The following is a 22,168-nucleotide window of genomic DNA, read 5'->3' as shown; positions in this document are numbered from 1 at the left end:
CAGTAGTTTCTGGAAGTCTTCCTGAGTCCATGCAGTGGTTTCCAGTAGAGAATCATGTCTGCTTTTAATGCAGAAGATCACCAGCATCCAGCCTTGTCCCATGCATACAGAGATTCCTCCTGATTCTCTGAATCTTCTGATGATATTCTACACTGTAGATGGTGGATCTTCAAAGTCTGAGGAACATTTTTCTGAAATTGTTCCACAGTTTTAGATCCAGTTTGTCTCAGATTGGTGAAGCTCTGTCCATCTTTCCATCTGAGAGACTCTGCCTCTCTGAAGTGCTCCTTTTATGTGTGTACGGTTTATATTTCACGTTTTCCCCACAAAACGTGATAAAACGTTCCTTTTTTAATTTGGGATCAGCCAGATAAAATACTGAGTCATGAACCTGCAGGATGAAGAACCGTTCTTGGGTTCAGGTCTTCTCCCGTCCAGCAGGTGGCGGGAAGTCATCCTTCAACCACCAGGAACCAGAAGAAGAAGAAACAGCGCCGCAGGTCGCTCAGTTGCTGAACCTTGTTCACTGAGAGCGGATCACAGAGGTAAGCAAGCGTGTGTGTGTGTGTGTGTGTGTGTGTGTGTGTGTGTGTGTGTGTGTGTGTGTGTGTGTGTGTGTGTGTGTGTGGACAGTCCGTCAACTCCGTCATGTCCAGCTTCTTCACCTGTTCACCGGTGAGACACGAGACTTATCTGAGAGATGAGTTTTACTTTGTCCTCCATCAGACGGATCAGCTGATCTGATGTTTTACCAGCAAACTGTTTCTGTTTCTGAACTGGTGTAGATGTTTCTGAACTGGTGTAGATGTTTCTGAACTGGTGTCCTGAGGAAGCATCATGTGTGACATGTTTTGGCAGCTCGGCCGCTGGTTGTTGCGTGTTGTGTAGCGTTGTGTAGTGTTGTGTAGCGTTGTGTAGTGTTGTGGAGCGTTGTGTAGTGTTGTGTAGCGTTGTTGCGTGTTGTGTAGCGTTGTGTAGCGTTGTGTAGCGTTGTGTAGCGTTGTGTAGTGTTGTGTAGTGTTGTGTAGTGTTGTGTAGCGTTGTTGCGTGTTGTGTAGCGTTGTGTAGCGTTGTGTAGTGTTGTGTAGCGTTGTGTAGTGTTGTGTAGTGTTGTGTAGCGTTGTGTAGTGTTGTGTAGCGTTGTTGCGTGTTGTGTAGCGTTGTGTAGCGTTGTGTAGTGTTGTGTAGCGTTGTGTAGCGTTGTGTAGTGTTGTGTAGCGTTGTGTAGCGTTGTGTAGTGTTGTGTAGCGTTGTGTAGTGTTGTGTAGCGTTGTGTAGCGTTGTTGCGTGTTGTGTAGCGTTGTGTAGCGTTGTGTAGTGTTGTGTAGCGTTGTGTAGCGTTGTGTAGCGTTGTGTAGTGTTGTGTAGCGTTGTGTAGTGTTGTGTAGCGTTGTGTAGCGTTGTGTAGCGTTGTGTAGCGTTGTGTAGCGTTGTGTAGCGTTGTGTAGTGTTGTGTAGCGTTGTGTAGCGTTGTGTTTATGTCTTCGTCTTACACAAACGAACCAGTCGTTCAGCTCACGTCAATCAGACTGATGCTGACTTACTGCTGCCATAGCAACAGCAGCATTCTTGGAAGTTGGACAGTTTGATTTTACAGAAGAATAAAGTTTAATTCAGACCTCACCAGGAAGATGGGAAACCTGCTGTCCATCATGCAGGAATCAAACGTGTGATCAGGAAGTGAGACCTGAGCTGCAGGAAGGCAGTAAAGATGGAGGTAGTAGCTGCTGCTGGTTGTCGATGGACAGCTGGACTGACAAGAGGAGATAAAGCAACTGTTTTTCCATATCTTCACCAGCAGGACCCCACCACCCCTACCACCACCACCCTAACCACCCAACCAGCTGATTTTGGCGCTGCCCTCCTCTTGTTCTTATCAGCCAATGAGAACTGTAGCGGTCCTCGGAGGAGGAATAGGGGGACTAGCTGCATCGTACTACCTCTGCAAGAACCCCCAGGTTACCAAGGTAACACACACACACATACACACTTCACTCATTTACACTAAAATATCATGTGTAACTAGAACAAACCCGACTGGTGGATAAACCTGTCTGTTTGAACGAAGGTGGTTCTGTTGGAGTCCAGCAGTCGTTTTGGAGGTTGGGTCTGGTCCGCACGCCGATCAGATGGGACGGTGTTTGAACTGGGACCAAGAGGGATCCGGCCTGCTGGGGCAGTGGGACGCAACACACTCAACATGGTGGGTCCCACACAACGATGAGTTCTGATGATGAACGATGAGCTCCATGTTGATTGGACCTGAACTGGACTCAAAGGTTCTGAACCAGAACTCTGGTGTGTTTGCAGGTGGACGACCTGGGTCTGGGGGCGGAGATTCTGCCGGTCTCATACAGTCATGTTGCCTCCAAAAACAGATTTCTGTATGTGAAGGGAAAACTGCATCGGATGCCTTCAGGAATCAGGTAACAGCAAACAGGACAGAACACACACACACACACACACACACACACACAAAGCAGCTGAGCTGGAGTTGGTTTAGTGAGGATAGCAGGTAAATAGTAGCAGGAATAACTGGAAATGAGGAAAAAGTGGAAACATGGAAATAGTTTCTGTTGTGTGTTTGTTTCAATAACAATATTTTTTCTCCTGAAAGCCAAGACTTGAGAGAACGATGAGATGAGAAAAGGTTTGGTCACTGTTGATCTGTGTGTTATTTCTACAAAGTTCTGTTAGTAATAAATTCTGCTTTCTTCTTCTGGTCGACCTTTATGCTGCTACATCTATTCATACATTCATTTTACATCATTTACCTCCCAGTCTGACAGCTGCTACACACTGGTTTATACTGGGATTAAAAGCTGCTACACACTGGTTTATACTGGGATTAAAAGCTGCTACAGACTGGTTTATACTGGGATTAAAAGCTGCTACAGACTGGTTTATACTGGGATTAAAAGCTGCTACAGACTGGTTTATACTGGGATTAAAAGCTGCTACAGACTGGTTTATACTGGGATTAAAAGCTGCTACACACTGGTTTATACTGGGATTAAAAGCTGCTACACACTGGTTTATACTGGGATTAAAAGCTGCTACACACTGGTTTATACTGGGATTAAAAGCTGCTACACACTGGTTTATACTGGGATTAAAAGCTGTTACACACTGGTTTATACTGGGATTAAAAGCTGCTACACACTGGTTTATACTGGGATTAAAAGCTGCTACAGACTGGTTTATACTGGGATTAAAAGCTGTTACAGACTGGTTTATACTGGGATTAAAAGCTGCTACAGACTGGTTTATACTGGGATTAAAAGCTGCTACAGACTGGTTTATACTGGGATTAAAAGCTGCTACAGACTGGTTTATACTGGCATTAAAAGCTGTTACACACTGGTTTATACTGGGATTAAAAGCTGCTACACACTGGTTTATACTGGGATTAAAAGGTGTTACACACTGGTTTATACTGGGATTAAAAGCTGCTACACACTGGTTTATACTGGGATTAAAAGTTGCTACAGACTGATTTATACTGGGATTAAAAGCTGTTACAGACTGGTTTATACTGGGATTAAAAGCTGCTACAGACTGGTTTATACTGGGATTAAAAGCTGCTACAGACTGGTTTATACTGGGATTAAAAGCTGTTACAGACTGGTTTATACTGGGATTAAAAGCTGCTACAGACTGGTTTATACTGGGATTAAAAGCTGCTACAGACTGGTTTATACTGGGATTAAAAGCTGTTACAGACTGGTTTATACTGGGATTAAAGCTGTTACAGACTGGTTTATACTGGGATTAAAAGCTGCTACACACTGGTTTATACTGGGATTAAAAGCTGTTACAGACTGGTTTATACTGGGATTAAAAGCTGTTACAGACTGGTTTATACTGGGATTAAAAGCTGCTACAGACTGGTTTATACTGGGATTAAAAGCTGTTACAGACTGGTTTATACTGGGATTAAAAGCTGTTACAGACTGGTTTATAGTGGGATTAAAAGCTGCTACACACTGGTTTATACTGGGATTAAAAGCTGCTACAGACTGGTTTATACTGGGATTAAAAGCTGCTACAGACTGGTTTATACTGGGATTAAAAGCTGCTACAGACTGGTTTATACTGGGATTAAAAGCTGCTACAGACTGGTTTATAGTGGGATTAAAAGCTGCTACAGACTGGTTTATACTTGGATTAAAAGCTGTTACAGACTGGTTTATACTGGGATTAAAAGCTGCTACAGACTGGTTTATACTGGGATTAAAAGCTGCTACAGACTGGTTTATACTGGGATTAAAAGCTGCTACACACTGGTTTATACTGGGATTAAAAGCTGCTACACACTGGTTTATACTGGGATTAAAAGCTGCTACAGACTGGTTTATACTGGGATTAAAAGCTGTTACAGAATGGTTTATACTGGGATTAAAAGCTGTTACAGACTGGTTTATACTGGGATTAAAAGCTGTTACAGACTGGTTTATACTGGGATTAAAAGCTGCTACAGAATGGTTTATACTGGGATTAAAAGCTGCTACACACTGGTTTATACTGGGATTAAAAGCTGTTACAGACTGGTTTATACTGGGATTAAAAGCTGCTGCACACTGGTTTATACTGGGATTAAAAGCTGCTACACACTGGTTTATACTGGGATTAAAAGCTGCTACAGACTGGTTTATACTGGGATTTAAAGCTGCTACAGACTGGTTTATACTGGGATTAAAAGCTGCTACAGACTGGTTTATACTGGGATTAAACGCTGCTACAGACTGGTTTATACTGGGATTCAAAGCTGCTACAGACTGGTTTATACTGGAATTAAAAGCTGCTACACACTGGTTTATACTGGCATTAAAAGCTGCTACACACTGGTTTATACTGGGATTAAAAGCTGCTACAGACTGGTTTATACTGGGATTAAAAGCTGCTACAGACTGGTTTATACTGGGATTAAAAGCTGCTACAGACTGGTTCACACTGGGATTAAAAGCTGCTACAGACTGGTTTATACTGGGATTAAAAGCTGGTACAGACTGGTTTATACTGGGGTTAAAAGCTGCTACAGACTGGTTTATACTGGGATTAAAAACTGCTACAGACTGGTTTATACTGGGATTAAAAACTGCTACACACTGGTTTATACTGGGATTAAAAGCTGCTACTGACTGGTTTATATTGGGATTAAAAGCTGCTACACACTGGTTTATACTGGGATTAAAAGCTGCTACAGACTGGTTTATACTGGGATTAAAAGCTGCTACACACTGGTTTATACTGGGATTAAAAGCTTCTACAGACTGGTTTATACTGGGATTAAAAGCTGCTACAGACTGGTTTATATTGGGATTAAAAGCTGCTACACACTGGTTTATACTGGGATTAAAAGCTGCTACAGACTGGTTTATATTAAAGCAGGTGGAGCAGAAATGGGAAAATCTGGCTTGTGGACTTTTGAGGGTTAACAGGAAAGGAACAAGCTGATTAGACATGTGACTTCAGGTTTGTTTCCTGGATGACTGTGAAACACAAACTGGGCTCAGAGTCCTGCAGCCTGAGATGGTATCTGTCCAGCACATCCAGTCAGGATTATTGATTTTAGATTGGTGGGTTAGATGACAGATCAGACAGATCTAACTTCTTTCCAACCCTTCTGTCTGTCCCAGTGGACTTCTCCGAACAGTCCCGCCCTTCTCCCGTCCTCTCCTGTTCAGCATCGCCACGGAGATCCTGGTGAAAAAAGGGAAAAGCGATGATGAATCCATCCACTCGTTTGTTTCCAGGAGGCTCGGAAAGGAGGTGAGGAGAACTTCAGGTTGGATGATTGGGATCAGAGGGGTGAGATCAGGATTGCATTTAATCCCAGTTCCAGCTAGAGTAATGTTTGTCCCTGGTGTGTCCAGCTGGCGGACATCGCCGTGGACAGCCTCTGTCGTGGTGTGTTTGCAGGCGACTGCAGGGAGCTGAGTGTCCGCTCCTGTTTTCCTCAACTCTACAACGCGGAGCAGTGGAGAGGTTCGCTGACGCTGGGAATGCTGCTGGGATCAGGTACGATGCTCCGACTCTCCTCTGCCGAGACAAAGTCAGGTCCTGGATCAGGACTCATTGTCTCCCTCTGGTCCAACTCTGTCATGTTGTGCTCTGTGTGTGAGACGTGATGGTGTCTGAGATCAGTTTGGTCATCAGTTTGGTCATTTGTGTTATTGATTTAAAAAACTTTTCATAAACAGCTTGGAATATTATCTATAAACTTATCATCTCATCTTTTATTACCAGTAGAAGATCATCAAATGATGAAACGGAGACGTTTCACCATGTGATGAAAATATGAGCTGATAGTGAATCTGATGGAAAAAGTTGGAACAGGAGCAACAAAAGGCTGGAAAAGTACCTGGTACAAACCAGAAACACCTGGAGGAGCATTTAACAACTAACCAGGTTACCTGGCAACAGGTCAGTAACATGACTGGGTATAAAAGGAGCATTTCAGAGAGGCAGAGTCTCTCAGATGGAAAGATGGACAGAGCTTCACCAATCTGAGACAAACTGGATCTAAAACTGTGGAACAATTTCAGAAAAATGTTCCTCAGACTTTGAAGATCCTCCATCTACAGTGTACAATATCATCAGAAGATTCAGAGAATCGGGAGGAATCTCTGTGTGCATGGGACCAGGCTGGATGCTGGTGATCTTCTGCATTAAAAGCAGACATGATTCTCTACTGGAAACCACTGCATGGACTCAGGAAGACTTCCAGAAACCACTGTCTGTGAACACAGTTCACCCTGAAATCCACAAATGCAGGTTAAAGCTCCATCATGCAGAGAAGAAGCCAGATGTGAACAGGATCCAGAACCAGCTTCTTCCGTCTTCTCTGGACCAAAGCTCATTTAAAATGTTCTGAGGCAAAGTGGAAAGGTAATTTAAAGTTGTGTTTTATTTGTTTTGCCCGGCAGTGTGAGCTACTGGAAACTGTGAGGAGGATCTTCATGTAGGAACTTCTTTCTTAATTTTTGTATTAACCAGCTCAGGTTAGAGGTTAAGGGTTTCCAGGAAATCTGCTCCTCCATCTGAAGTTTTTTTTTTTAAAGACGTTGTCAGTAACCTTGATGTTGTCGTACCTTTGGACACCCACAGGTCCAACCCCCGTCGTCTCTCCTGGACCTTTGGCTCAGAGGGCCATGAAGGAGTCATGGGCCCAGTGGTCCCTGAGGAGGGGAGTAGAGTCCCTCCCAGAATCCATCAGCGAGTACCTACAGCAGAGTAGGAAAGCTGAGCTTCACAGAGATGCTGCTGTTAAACAGATTAACCCTTCAGCTGCTGGCTGGGCGGTCAGTGATATGATTACTGGTCCAACATCTCATCCCAGGTCTGTTTGTGGTCTTCTAGCTTCTACATCTGTGTGTTCAGGTCCATTTGGAGGATGGAGTCATATCAGCTGATCACATCATCTCTGCACTTCCTGCTAAAGGTCAGACTGGTTGTCATGGAGATCTTCTGGTCACCTGAGGTTCACAACTGAATCTAGAATGAAAATGTCCTCACCTTGTCCACACCCTGCCCTCTGTCTTCTGTGTATCCTCTCAGCCCTGTCCCGCATCCTGCCGTCCTCCTGTCAGCCTCTCATCCAGCAGCTCCAGGATGTCTCTGCCGTCACTGTTGCTGTTGTAAACCTGGAATATGAAGGCTCCGTCCTCCCTGTGACCGTAAGACAAACACTCCCTCTCTATTCACTCACCTGCGGATTAAACAAGTTTTCACACCCCATTGACATTCCAGGTTTCTCTGCTGCTCCTAGACTTTTCCATGTTCAATGTGACCTTTAATAACCTCAACAGTTCAATCGGAAAACAGACTGAAGTCCATCCATCCATCCATTTTCTGCCGCTTATCTGGAGTCGGGTGGCGGGGGCAGCTGCCTAAGCAGGGAAAACCAGACTTCCCTCTCCCCGGCTACATTCACCAGCTCATCTGGATGGATCCCAAGGCGTTCCCAGGCCAGCCGAGAGATGTAGTCCGTCCAGCGTGTCCTGGGTCTTCCTAGGGGCCTCTTTCCGGTTGGACGTGCCCGGAACACCTCACAAGGGAGGCATCCAGGAGATTTTCTGCCGGCGATGTGGACCAAGCTCTGACACCGGTCGTACAGAGACCGGACAGCTCGTACAAACAGGTCCGGCACTCCATACTCCCAGAGTGCCCCCCACACGAGTCCCCGGGGGACACGGTCAAACGCCTTCTCCAAGTCCACAAAACACATGTCCCCTCAAAGACCCTATAGAGAGTGTAGAGCTGCTCCTCCTCAATCCGAGGTTCGACTATCCGACGGACCCTCCTCTCAAGCACCCCTGAATAGACCTTACCAGGGAGGCTGAGGAGTGTGATCCCCCTGTAGTTGGAGCACACCCTCCGGTCCCCCTTTTTGAAGAGGGCGACCACCACCCCAGTCTGCCAGTCCAGGGGAACTGTCCCCGATGTCCACGCGATGCTGCAGAGGTGTGTCAACTAAGACAGCCCTACAGCATCCAGAGCCTTAAGGACCTCTGGGTGGACCTCATCCACCCCCGGAGCCTTGCCACTGAGAAGCTTTTTAACCACCTCAGCTCCAGAGATGAGCCAGCACCAGCAACCCCAGACTCTACTACCTCATCAGAAGACTTGTTGGTGGGATTGAGAAGGTCTTCGAAATATTCCCTCCACCGCCTCACAACGTCCCGAGTCGAGGTCAGCAGACCCCCATCCCCACTGTACACAGTGTTGACGGAGCACTGCTTTCCCCTCCTGAGCCGCCGGATGGTGGACCAGAATCTCCTCAAAGCCGTCCGAAAGTCATTCTCCATGGCCTCTCCAAACTCCTCCCATGCCCGAGTTTTTGCCTTAGTGACCGCCGAAGCTGCGCTCTGCTTAGCCTGCCGATACCCATCAGCTGCATCTGGAGTCCCACAGGCCAAAAAGGCCCGATAGGACTCCTTCTTCAGCTTGACGGCATCCCTTACTGTCGGTGTCCACCAACGAGTTCGGGGGTTACCGCCACGACAGGCACCGACAACCTTATGGCCACAGATGCAGCTGGCCGCCTCGACAATAGAGGCACGGAACACAGCCCACTCTGACTCAATGTCCCCCTCCTCACCCGGGACATGGTTGAAGCTCTGCCGGAGATGGGAGTTGAAACTCTTTCTGACGGGGGACTCCGCCAGACGTTCCCAGCAGACCCTCACAACACGTTTGGGTCTGCCAGGCCTCACCGGCATCCTCCCCCACCATCTGAACCAACTCACCACCAGGTGGTGATCAGTTGACAGCTCCGCCCCTCTCTTCACCCGAGTGTCCAGAACATGCGGCCGCAAGTTTGATGATACGACTACAAAGTCGATCATTGAACTGCAGCCTAGAGTGTCCTGGTGCCAAGTGCACATGTGGACACTCTTATGTCTGAACAAGGTGTTATGGACAGTCCATGACGAACACAGAAGTCCAACAACAAAACACCACTCGGAAACAGATCGGGGAGGCCATTTCTCCCAATCACGCCCCTCCAGGTCTCGCTGTCATTGCCCACGTGAGCATTGAAGTCGCCCAGCAGAGCGAGGGAGTCCCCGGAAGGAGTGCCTTCCAACACCCCCTCCAAGGATTCCAAAAAGGGTGGGTACTCTGAACTGCTGTTTGGTGCATAAGCACAAACAACAGTCAGGACCCGTCCCACCACCTGAAGGCGGAGGGAGGCTACCCTTTCGTCCACCGGGGTAAACCCGGCAATTAACCTTCCCACACTTGCTCAGCGCCTCTCACCGGGAGCAACTCCAGAATGGAAGAGGGTCCAGCCCCTCTCAAGGACAGTGGTTCCAGAGCCCAAGCCGTGCGTCGAGGTGAGTCGAACTATATCTAGCCGGAACCGCTCAACCTCGCACACCAGCTCAGGCTCCATCCCCGCCAGAGAGGTGACATTCCACGTCCCTAGAGCTAGCTTCTGCAGCCAAGGATCAGACTGCCAGGGTCCCCGTCTCTGGCAGCCACCCAGCTAACACTGCACCCGACCCCTATGGCCCCTCCTGCAGGTGGTGAGCCCACGGGAGGGGGGATCCCATGTCACCCTTTCGGGCTCAGCCCGACCGAGCCCCATGGGGAAAAGCCCGGCCACCAAGCGCTTTTCTCTGTGCCCCACCTCCAGGCCTGGCTCCAGAGGGGGGCCCCGGTAATCCATGTCCAGGCAAGGGAAACCTGGGTCCATGGTTTGTCATCATCATAGGGGTGATTTGAGCCGTGCTTCTTCTGGTCCCTCCCCTAGACACCTGTTTGCCATGGGTGACCCTACCAGGGCATAAATCCCCCGACAACATAGCCGCTAGGATCATCAGGATGCACAAACTCCTCCACCACGATAAGATGGCGGCTCAGGGAGGCTGAAATATGAGAAAATAAAAACTGGTTGCATAAGTATGGGCACCCATAAAATAAAACTTTGAAACATCAGATTTTTCTTCCCTGGGTCGCCTGACCCAAGTCACCTGACTTGAGTCATTTGACCCTAGACATTCTATATTCAAGATCTTTATTGTCATTAAGCAAGCGTAACAAGCCTTAAGCATGCATAAATAAGAAAATAGAAATATAACAGACACACATAAATAAGATAAAAAATAAAGATATAAAAGATATAAGAACACCTCTATATTTACAGTCACTTGACCCTTGACATCTGACCCGAGTCACCCGAACCTAGACATCGGATGCATCACATGACCCAAGTCATCAGACCGATTCGCCTGATCCGAATCACCTGGCCCTAGATATCTGACCCAAGTCATCTGACTCGTGACACTTGCTCCAAGTCCTCTGACCTGCTATAGACATGTGGGAATTGTGTGGAAAACAGATCAGCTGTTTCCAGACTGATTTTTTTGCTGGTCCTGACCTGAATGAGGATTTCTCTCCTCTCAGATGTTTGCAGGATGTTTCTTCAGGACTCTGCAGTCAGAGATGATTTTTTTTCTCATCTGGTCTCTAACAGACTAGTCATTTTATTTCTGAAAGAAGTGTTTCTGAGCGTTAGGAGGTGCTCCACCATCTTTCTTTCCATCTCAATCTTCAGGATTGTTCTTTTCGTTATCATGTATAAATCTTTGTATTAATCTTTGTTTACATTTCACGCAGTCAGCTTATGTGTGGGTGTGTGTGTGTGTGTCGTCAGGGCTTCGGTCATCTGGTTCCTTCATCAGAGGATAAGGGTCTGCTCGGGGTGGTCTATGACTCTGTTCCTTTCCCCCAACACAACAGAGCCAATGGACCCACAACCAGACTGACGGTACACAAAGAAAAAGATGATTTTTAACAGAAAATGTAGCAGAAACTACAGATGTAAAGACAGAGTGCATCTTCTTTAAGGGTTAATACATCAGAACATTAAAAGCTGATCTGTCATTTGTTTAACACAAACTAAAAGTCGGAATCATCATTACTCCTGGGAAGGTTATCAGGTCATTTCCAGACTATCTGGAGTTCTATAGAGAGAGATCGACTCGATTCAAATTGATTCAAATTTAATTAATCCAATATCAATTTGTAACACATGGAGATTGATTTTTTTATATGTTTCCTTTTGCGGGGACAACAGTGACGGTGCTCTGGCGTGACATGACGATGCTTGGTGAGACATATAGAACTAAAAGGTTTCCTGCATCACTTCTGTCCAAAATCAGCTTCTCTCTTTTAGATAATTCAGATGTTTTCATTCACATTCACCTGAAAACTGTAAACTAAACCCACAGTAGCAGCTAACGGTATGATCATGGGTTCAAACATTAGCAGCTAATGCTAAGACTGTGGGTTCCACCATGTTTAATATACACTGAAGTTGTGTCCCAATTCAGGGTCTACGCACTTAGAAGTGCAGCTTCGTCGACTACATACGTCACAGTGGCGAAAATTCATTTCCCACAAGATGGCGATCAATGAGCAAATATATATATATATATATATATATATATATATAAATATAGATAAACCTGTTTTAGAGGAAAGGGGACCTTATATTGTGGAAAAAAGAAAAAACCTAAATAATATAAATAAGATATTTAAATATAAAATAATTTAATGAAAATGTATATCAGATAATATTTGAGTAATTGTAGAAAATAAAATGAACCTTACTTCTAGGGGTGGCGGGGCTGACGTTGGGGGGTTGGGGCACCCCTCTAATATAATGGTCGGGGAAACACTGGTTTTATTAAATTTATGAGAGCAGATTCCTGGTTCAGAATAAAAAGTTTGCTTAAAGAAAAAGTTAAACTTAGCAGTTTACTTAAATCCTACTTATCGCTGATGATGTTGGATGCATCATTTAGTGTTGTAGAAGAGATTTCAAAACATTGAGATATATATCATCTGTTGGGATAAGGCAAAAAAAAAAAAAGTTTTAGGGAATGTCAGCTAGCCCTACGTTAGATACGAGTTTTTCACGGATTCTGACTTTTAGTTTCTGATCAGTAAAACATAGAAATCTGCCCTGTTCACCTGAGGGCAGAGGACCTGAGGTTTTACATCAAATCTCAGAATTAAAAATGAACAGAACTTTTAATTTCACATGAATGAAAGGGAGTCGCTTCTGGCCTAAACTAACGTATGTCTCCCAGGTGATGATGGGCGGAGCCTGGTTCCAGGAAGTGTTTGGACCTGTGGAGTCTGTGACAGCAGAGAGTCTATTAATGAGGGCTACAGAGGCGGTTTGCAGCCATCTTGGAGTCTCTGCAGCTCCCAGCTGGAGTCGAGTAACTCTTCACAAGGTAACAGCAGGAATCAGGAACCCCAAAATCCAGATTTATTTATTTTACTGTTTTTTTTTATTTTATTAAAAAGGGACATGTTTTCTTCCTTAAGATTGGTAGCTGTGTGATTTATTGTTATGGTAACAAAGTGAAAACTGATGTTTCCCCCCCAGGACTGCATACCTCAGTACCAGCAGGGACACCATCGGAGAGTCGGTAAGTAGCGGACATGTGGAAATGATCCGTCCTGGAAGTGAGGAGGGAGGAAACCTCTTTCCATGTGTTTTGCAGAGTCCATGCGGAGCTTCATACAGGACAACCATCTGTCTCTGTCTCTGACTGGTTCCTCGTTTGATGGAGTGTCGGTGAATGACGTCATCTTCAGTGGACGGACGGCTGTAGACCAGCTGTTAGGGGGTGGAGACTGAATGACACAGGACCTGAAGGGGGTGGAGTCTGATGCGGCAGCATGATGACAGCCAGATGTTAATATGTGTAATATTAGCGTATCTGCTCTGATGCTCAGGTCCATGCAGTTTATTTGTCCTGAAAATACTTTTTCCTCTGATGGAAACTTTGATGAATGTTTAAACAAAAATTTTAAATAACTGATTCTGTCAAACTTTATGAAGTGCTTTTTTCTCTTTGGAATAAAAGACTAATCCTGCACGAAATAATTGTGTTAATAAAGTTCTGTGACTCATCAGTCCAAGTTGTTATGATGCTGAACTTTGGTTTCTTCTGGCTGGAAATGACAATAGAACCAGACTGTTAGATGCTCAGGATCAGGATTCGTGGTGACCATCAGATCGTTCCGAGATGTTTGGATCAGTGCGTAGGATTCAGAAGGCTTGTTTTAAACTGGTGTTGGTCTTACTTGTAGACCAGTACTCTTCAGCAGCAGCCCTACCTATGCTGGGCTTTCACAGTCCCAGAGTAAAAACTGGAAGTCTTTTTACTGTAGTCCCAGTGCATTCCAGTCATCTCATCATCTGCAACATTATCAAACATTTTGGATATAATGGCGAGTCGCAGTGACGTAACACAAACACAACCAGTAGATGAGCTCTGACAAAAGCAGAAACAGCAAACCTGACAGGATAAGAACCGGTGAAAACGTTGTAGGTGGACCGTCCAGAAAGAGGAGCAGATGGCGGCGCTGGGGGCAGATCAGCCATGCCTGTTCAATATCAACCCTCCAGCATTTCACTGTTATGACTGTTCAGAGTACTGAGACAGCATTGTGGTTGGTGCTAGATACGTGAACTTGTACTGAACCATTAGAACCATCTTACCAGACAAAATGTTATTTGCCTGTTAAGGTGCAACATAAAGATCAGCAATCTGATAAATGTTCAACCTCCAACTTAGGAATTCAGAACAAATGAAAGACATGGAAACACTTGGATGGGGTAAAAAATGTAGGCTACCAGCTTCCCCGTCAATACTAATACAGGACAAGATTTGATGAACTCAAATCTGCACTGTGGAATCTGAGTTTTTTTCTGTTCCTTCTTATTATTTATATGTGCTGAAAAGCACCTAGAAATGCAATGTATTATTTTAATCATTTTTATTATTATTAAGGGTTTCGGTGGTCATGGATAACATGGGGGACCGCAAAGGTGGCATGAGGAAAGGTAGGCTACACACCAATAAGTCCTTGTACTGTGGGTGTATTTGAAGGAAACAAATCCAAATTATAAAGAAGATTTGTAAAATTATTGCATGTGTTATATTGACATAACCTACCTACCTACAGTTATGCTTCTTTTTTATCTAAGTGTAATAACTTCCATCCATCCATTTTCTGCTGCTTATCTGGAGTCAGGTTGCGGGGGCAGCTGCCTAAGCAGGGAAACCCAGACTTCCCTTGTCCCGGCCACATTTACCAGCTCATCCGGAGGGATCCCGAGGCGTTCCCAGGCCAGCCGAGAGATGTAGTCCGTCCAGGGTGTCCTGGGTCTTCCCCGGGGCCTCTTTCCAGTGGGACATGCCCGGAACACCTCACCAGGGAGGCGTCCAGGAGGCATCCTAACCAGATGGCCGAGCCACCTCATCTGGCTCCTCTCGATGTGGAGGAGCAGTGGCTCTACTCTGAGCCCCTCCCGGATCACCGAGCTTCTCACCCTATCTCTAAGGGAGAACCCGGCCACCCTGCGGAGGAAACCCATTTCGGCCACTTGTATTCGCAATCTTGTTCTTTCCGTCACTACCCACAACTCGTGGCCATAGGTGAGGGTGGGAACGTAGATCGACAGGTAAATCGAGAGCTTTGCCTTTTGGCTCAGCTCCTTCACCACGGCAGAGTCCACATCACTGCAGACGCCACACCGATCTGCCTGTCGATCTCCCGCTCCATCCTTCCCTTACTCGTGAACAAGACCCCGAGATACGTAAACTCCTCCACTTGGGGCAGGACCTCAAGTGGAGGAGTTCAAGGGGGGCCGTTCCTCCCAATCACGCCCATCCAGGTCTCGCCGTCATTGCCCACGTGAGCATTGAAGTCCCCCAGGAGAACAAGGGAGTCCCCGGAAAGAGTGCTCTCCAACACCCCCCCCAAGGACTCCAAAAAGGGTGGGTACTCTGAACTGCTATTTGGTGCATAAACACAAACAACAGTCAGGACCCGTCCCCCCATCTGAAGTCGGAAGGAGGCTACCCTTTCGTCCAACGGGGTAAACCCCAATGTACAGGCGCCAAGTCGGGGGGGCAATGAGCATACCCACACCTGCTCGGCGCCTCTCACCGGGAGCAACTCCAGAATGGAAGAGGGTCCAGCCCCTCTCAAGGACAGTGGTTCCAGAGCCCAAGCCGTGTGTCGAAGTGAGTCCAAATATATCTAGCCGGGACCGCTCAACCTCACGCACCAGCTCAGGCTCCTTCCCCGCCAGAGAGGTGACATTCCACGTCCCTAGAGCTAGCTTCTGCAGCAGAGGATCAGACCGCCAGGGTCCCTGCCTCCGGCAGCCGCCCAGCTCACACTGCACCTGACCCCTATGGCCCCTCCTGCAGGTGGTGAGCCCACGGGAGGGGTGTTCCTCCAGACAAAGTAAAGTTCTGGGTTTGGCTTTTAATGGTGAAAGAAAGCCAGTGTCCACCAGAAAAGTTTCAGAACCATTAGACTTGAATGGATCAAAACTAAACCACAGTGAGACAGATTCTGTTTTATTTCCAACAATAATTGAAAACAACTAAATAAAAACACAAACAAAACAGATTCAAACTATCTGAGGCCGAGTTTCTTCTTCTCTTTCTGTTTCTTGCGGACCACCTCCATGTTCCGGTCCTTCCACATACTCTTCCTCAGTTTGATCGGCCGGCTGCCCACATACTTCCCTGAGGACAGAGCAGTTTACTTCCTGTAAGAGAAATTTCCATGACAACGAAATGTATGTTGGTGTGTGTCCACTGACCGTTCATCTCTCTCATGGCTCGGACGTAGTCGTTTGGATCTTTGAAGCTGACGAAGCCGTAGCCTTTGGTTTTTCCTGTCCGTTTATCTCGGACCACCTAAGGACCACAAACCACAAACGCTAGCAGACCGACACCTGATCTGTTTCCAGGTCTAAAGAAAGAATCAGATTCTGAATTCTGGAAACTTCTTGAAACTAGTCATGTCAGAATCCAGACCAAACTTGAAGCTTAAACAAATAAACAAACTTGGATGCTGGACTGAGCTGGTTCCCCTACCAGAACAGTCCTGCAGATTTTAGACACCTGATCCAGATTAAATAGATCCAGCTTGCTGTCAATGACCTGTTAGTCTGAGTCCAGTGTGTTGAACCAGGAAGCATCTAAAACCTGCGGGACTGCGGTCCTGGAGAACCGGAGACGGTCATCACCTCTTTTAGACCCTGTAAGATGTGGATTAGGACCTTGGTGGACTAAGATCTTAGTGGACTGAGACCTTGGTCACCTGGGATCTTGGTGGACTAGGACCTTGGTAGGTGAAACATCAGGGAAGCTCAGGGGATTAGGTTGGATTGGGTTGAAAATGTGCGCAAATGTTCCACCTCATCATTTAGTTTGGTTTGACACCAACATTGGTCCAAACAAAGCGGACTATCCGAGGTAGCGGACCAAAGACCATGAATGCACCCTTTCAGAGTGGTAACCAGAACCAACCTTGGCTTTGAGGAAAGATGGGTATCTGCTGAACGCTCGGGCTAAGATGTCATCGTTGACCTCATTACCGAGATCTCCACAGAAAATCCGGAAATCGTCTGCAGGGGGGAAAAAGTCAGAAGGTCCTCAATAACTCTGAAACCACACTTGACGTTTGACAGGGTTTTTAAAACGGACTGAATCATCCAGAAATCAGATGTTGGACACGGTGCAGCAGCATCACAAGGTCACAACATGACATCATCATGACATCATCTTTATTGACGGTTCTTCAAGCTTCATGTTTGCAACACAAACCGGAATTATTTAAACATTAAATGTGTTCAAACGTTCCCATAGATCAGGGCTACTCAATTCGGTCCTACGAGGGCCGCAATCCAGCAGGTTTTCCATGTATCCCTGCACCAACACACCTGAGTCAAATTAGGTGGCTCTAACAGCCAATCAGATTCTACACAATGACTCATTAATTTGACTCAGGTGTGTTGGTGCAGGGATACATGGAAAACCTGCTGGACTGCGGCCCTCGTAGGGCCGAATTGAGTAGCCCTGCCATAGATTCTATGTGACCAAACTGTGAAGCAGCAAGAAAAAACCTGGACTCTGATCCAAGCGGACCGGACCTTTAAAAGCACCTTGAGATGACTGTCGTCAACAGACGTGATATAAATAAAGCTGAACTGAATTGTCTGCCAGACTGAATGTTTGTGTCTGACCACATTTTATCTGGATGAATGAAGTGAAGGTGGCTCTGCTCTGGACAGTGTCATGGGGGTCAAGTCTTACCTGCATCCCATTCCAACAGGCTGGCGTCCTCCCAGGACGTCCCTGCTGCCGTGCGGATACACTTCTTCACCTTCTCATTCTTGCTTTTCTTCTTGTCCTCGATGGTGCTTTCAACAGGCTGGAAACACAGAACACACTGATGATGTTATAGCTGTAGTGGTTTCTATGGCAACGCTGTGTTTAGACAGGTGTTTATCAAATCACATCAATAGACTGCGGACATCAGGGGACATCAGAAGAACTAGTCAGTGATTGTTCAAAATGAAAGACTGGTCCTCAGATCAATCTCTGGTTTGAACCTCTGAACTCCACAAGCCAATGTTTTCCGCCTGGTTTATTTAATCCAAACCTTCCAGTAGATGCTGAAGCTTTTAACCCCAGTATAAACCAGTGTGTAGCAGCTTTCATTCCCAGTATAAACCAGTCAGTAGCAGCTTTTAATCCCAGTATAAACCAGTCTGTAACAGCTTTTAATCCCAGTATAAACCAGTCTGTAACAGCTTTTAATCCCAGTATAAACCAGTCTGTAGCAGCTTTCATTCCAGTATAAACCATTCTGTAGCAGCTTTTAATCCCAGTATAAACCAGTCTGTAACAGCTTTTAATCCCAGTATAAGCCAGTCTGTAGCAGTTTTGAATCCCAGTATAAACAAGTCTGTAGCAGCTTTTAATCCCAGTATAAACCAGTCTGTAACAGCGTTTAATCCCAGTATAAACCAATCTGTAGCAGTTTTGAATCCCAGTATAAACCAGTCTGTAGCAGCTCTTAATCCCAATACAAACCAGTCTGTAGCAGTTTTTATTCCCAGTATAAACCAGTCTGTAACAGCTTTTAATCCCAGTATAAACCAGTTTGTAACAGCTTTTAACCCCAGTATAAACCAGTGTGTAGCAGTTTTGAATCCCAGTATAAACCAGTCTGTAGCAGCTTTTAATCCCAGTATAAACCAGTCTGTAACAGCGTTTAATCCCAGTATAAACCAGTCTGCAGCAACTTGTAATCCCAGTATAAACCAGTGTGTAACAGCTTTTAATCCCAGTATAAACCAGTGTGTAACAGCGTTTAATCCCAGTATAAACCAATCTGTAGCAGTTTTGAATCCCAGTATAAACCAGTCTGTAGCAGTTTTGAATCCCAGTATAAACCAGTGTGTAACAGTTTTGAATCCCAGTATAAACCAGTCTGTAGCAGCTTTTAATCCCAGTATAAACCAGTCTGTAGCAGCTCTTAATCCCAATACAAACCAGTCTGTAGCAGTTTTTATTCCCAGTATAAACCAGTCTGTAACAGCTTTTAATCCCAGTATAAACCAGTTTGTAACAGCTTTTAACCCCAGTATAAACCAGTGTGTAGCAGTTTTGAATCCCAGTATAAACCAGTCTGTAGCAGCTTTTAATCCCAGTATAAACCAGTCTGTAACAGCGTTTAATCCCAGTATAAACCAGTCTGCAGCAACTTGTAATCCCAGTATAAACCAGTGTGTAACAGCTTTTAATCCCAGTATAAACCAGTGTGTAACAGCGTTTAATCCCAGTATAAACCAATCTGTAGCAGTTTTGAATCCCAGTATAAACCAGTCTGTAGCAGTTTTGAATCCCAGTATAAACCAGTGTGTAACAGTTTTGAATCCCAGTATAAACCAGTCTGTAGCAGCTTTTAATCCCAGTATAAACCAGTGTGTAACAGCTTTAATCCCAGTATAAACCAGTCTGTAACAGCTTTTAATCCCAGTATAAACCAGTCTGTAGCAGCTTTTAATCCCAGTATATACCAGTCTGTAACAGCTTTAATCCCAGTACAAACCAGTCTGTAACAGCTTTTAATCCCAGTATAAACCATTCTGTAGCAGTTTTTAATCCCAGTATAAACCAGTCTGTAGCAGCTTTTAATCCCAGTATAAACCAGTCTGTAGCAGTTTTTAATCCCAGTATAAACCAGTCTGTAACAGCTTTTAATCCCAGTATAAACCATTCTGTAGCAGTTTTTAATCCCAGTATAAACCAGTCTGTAGCACCTTTTAATCCCAGTATAAACCAGTCTGTAGCAGCTTTTAATCCCAGTATAAACCAGTCTGTAACAGCTTTTAATCCCAGTATAAACCAGTCTGTAACAGCGTTTAATCCCAGTATAAACCAGTCTGCAGCAACTTGTAATCCCAGTATAAACCAGTGTGTAACAGCTTTTAATCCCAGTATAAACCAGTGTGTAACAGCGTTTAATCCCAGTATAAACCAATCTGTAGCAGTTTTGAATCCCAGTATAAACCAGTGTGTAGCAGCTCTTAATCCCAGTATAAACCAGTCTGTAGCAGTTTTTAATCCCAGTATAAACCAGTCTGTAGCAGCATTTAATCCCAGTATAAACAAGTCTGTAACAGCTTTTAATCCCAGTACAAACCAGTCTGTAACAGCTTTTAATCCCAGTATAAACCAGTCTGTAGCAGTTTTTAATCCCAGTATAAACCAGTCTGTAGCAGCTTTTAATCCCAGTATAAATCAGTCTGTAACAGCTGTAATCCCAGTATAAACCAGTCTGTAACAGCTTTTAATCCCAGTATAAACCAGTCTGTAACAGCGTTTAATCCCAGTATAAACCAGTCTGTGGCAGTTCTGAATCCCAGTATAAACCAGTCTGTAGCAGCTTTTAATCCCAGTATAAACCAGTCAGTAGCAGCTTTTAATCCCAGTATAAATCAGTCTGTAACAGCTGTAATCCCAGTATAAACCAGTCTGTAACAGCTTTTAATCCCAGTATAAACCAGTCTGTAACAGCGTTTAATCCCAGTATAAACCAGTCTGTAGCAGTTCTGAATCCCAGTATAAACCAGTCTGTAGCACCTTTCATTCCCAGTATAAACCAGTCAGTAGCAGCTTTTAATCCCAGTATAAACCAGTCTGTAACAGCGTTTAATCCCAGTATAAACCAGTCTGTAGCAACTTGTAATCCCAGTATAAACCAGTGTGTAACAGCTTTTAATCCCAGTATAAACCAGTGTGTAACAGCGTTTAATCCCAGTATAAACCAGTGTGTAACAGCGTTTAATCCCAGTATAAACCAATCTGTAGCAGTTTTGAATCCCAGTATAAACCAGTCTGTAGCAGCTCTTAATCTCAGTATAAACCAGTCTGTAGCAGTTTTTAAACCCAGTATAAACCAGTCTGTAACAGCTTTTAATCCCAGTATAAACCAGTCTGTAGCAGTTTTTAATCCCAGTATAAACCAGTCTGTAGCAGCATTTAATCCCAGTATAAACCAGTCTGTAACAGCTTTTAATCCCAGTAGAAACCAGTCTGTAACAGCTTTTAATCCCAGTATAAACCAGTGTGTAACAGCGTTTAATCCCAGTATAAACCAGTGTGTAACAGCGTTTAATCCCAGTATAAACCAATCTGTAGCAGTTTTGAATCCCAGTATAAACCAGTCTGTAGCAGCTCTTAATCTCAGTATAAACCAGTCTGTAGCAGTTTTTAAACCCAGTATAAACCAGTCTGTAACAGCTTTTAATCCCAGTATAAACCAGTCTGTAGCAGTTTTTAATCCCAGTATAAACCAGTCTGTAGCAGCTTTTAATCCCAGTATAAACCAGTCTGTAGCAGTTTTTAATCCCAGTATAAACCAGTGTGTAACAGCGTTTAATCCCAGTATAAACCAATCTGTAGCAGTTTTGAATCCCAGTATAAACCAGTCTGTAGCAGCTCTTAATCTCATTATAAACCAGTCTGTAGCAGTTTTTAAACCCAGTATAAACCAGTGTGTAACAGCTTTTAATCCCAGTATAAACCAGTCTGTAGCAGTTTTTAATCCCAGTATAAACCAGTCTGTAGCAGCATTTAATCCCAGTATAAACAAGTCTGTAACAGCTTTTAATCCCAGTACAAAGCAGTCTGTAACAGCTTTTAATCCCAGTATAAACCAGTCTGTAGCAGTTTTTAATCCCAGTATAAACCAGTCTGTAGCAGCTTTTAATCCCAGTATAAATCAGTCTGTAACAGCTGTAATCCCAGTATAAACCAGTCTGTAACAGCTTTTAATCCCAGTATAAACCAGTCTGTAACAGCGTTTAATCCCAGTATAAACCAGTCTGTAGCAGTTCTGAATCCCAGTATAAACCAGTCTGTAGCAGCTTTTAATCCCGAGTATAAACCAGTAGTAACAGCTTTTAATCCAGATAATCATCTGTAACAGCTTTAATCCAGTAAACATCTGTAACAGTTTTAATCCCATATAAACCAGTCTGTATTTAATCGTTAAACAGTCTGTAGCAGTTTAATCCCAGATAACCATCTGTAGCGTTTTAATCCAGTATAAACCGGTCGATAAACCAGCTACAGCTTTTAATCCAGTATAACCATCTGTACAGCTTGTAATCCCAGTATAACCGTGTGTCTTTTATCCAGTAACAGTTGTAACGCTTTTAATCCAGTATAACAGTGTGTAACAGCTTTAATCCCAGTATAAACCAGTCTGTAGCAGTTTTATCCCAGTATAAACCATCTGTACAGCTCTTAAATCCCAGTTA

The 22,168-nt window shown here is 44.7% G+C and overlaps 2 protein-coding genes across 5 annotated transcripts in view; one reads left to right on the top strand and one right to left on the bottom strand.

Annotated features, from left to right (window-relative positions):
- The first annotated feature begins 471 nt into the window (after nt 1-471).
- On the top strand, nt 472-13,440 carry ppox (protoporphyrinogen oxidase). Of its 3 annotated transcripts, none has more exons than XM_041988181.1 (13): nt 472-545; nt 1,799-1,967; nt 2,069-2,203; nt 2,311-2,426; nt 5,640-5,772; nt 5,964-6,021; nt 7,111-7,304; nt 7,384-7,444; nt 7,561-7,679; nt 11,162-11,275; nt 12,603-12,752; nt 12,908-12,950; nt 13,026-13,440. In XM_041988181.1, the coding sequence occupies exons 2-13, from the start codon at nt 1,884-1,886 to the stop codon at nt 13,160-13,162; spliced, it is 1,344 nt and encodes a 447-aa protein (XP_041844115.1). In that variant the 5' UTR covers nt 472-545; nt 1,799-1,883; the 3' UTR covers nt 13,163-13,440. The 3 variants fall into 3 exon arrangements, with proteins under 3 accessions (XP_041844115.1, XP_041844113.1, XP_041844114.1); XM_041988179.1 differs by having other exon boundaries at nt 473-545; nt 5,877-6,021; XM_041988180.1 differs by having other exon boundaries at nt 496-545; nt 1,802-1,967; nt 5,877-6,021.
- Nucleotides 13,441-15,881: 2,441 nt separating this feature from the next.
- rbm42 (RNA binding motif protein 42) overlaps nt 15,882-22,168 on the bottom strand; it is a 25,042-nt gene continuing 18,755 nt past the window's right edge. For both annotated transcript variants that reach the window (XM_041988184.1, XM_041988183.1), the window contains exons 9-12: nt 17,649-17,766; nt 16,863-16,960; nt 16,151-16,247; nt 15,882-16,073 (exon numbers count right to left, since the gene is read on the bottom strand). In XM_041988184.1, coding sequence (XP_041844118.1) covers nt 15,961-16,073; nt 16,151-16,247; nt 16,863-16,960; nt 17,649-17,766 — 426 coding nt within the window. In that variant the 3' untranslated portion in view covers nt 15,882-15,960. The remainder of the gene's footprint in view (nt 16,074-16,150; nt 16,248-16,862; nt 16,961-17,648; nt 17,767-22,168) is intronic.

Source organism: Melanotaenia boesemani, chromosome 6, assembly GCF_017639745.1.
Source record: "Melanotaenia boesemani isolate fMelBoe1 chromosome 6, fMelBoe1.pri, whole genome shotgun sequence".
Classification (NCBI taxonomy): domain Eukaryota; kingdom Metazoa; phylum Chordata; class Actinopteri; order Atheriniformes; family Melanotaeniidae; genus Melanotaenia; species Melanotaenia boesemani.
Note: the sequence above shows the minus strand (reverse complement) of the source record. Positions and strands in the feature narration are given on the sequence as shown.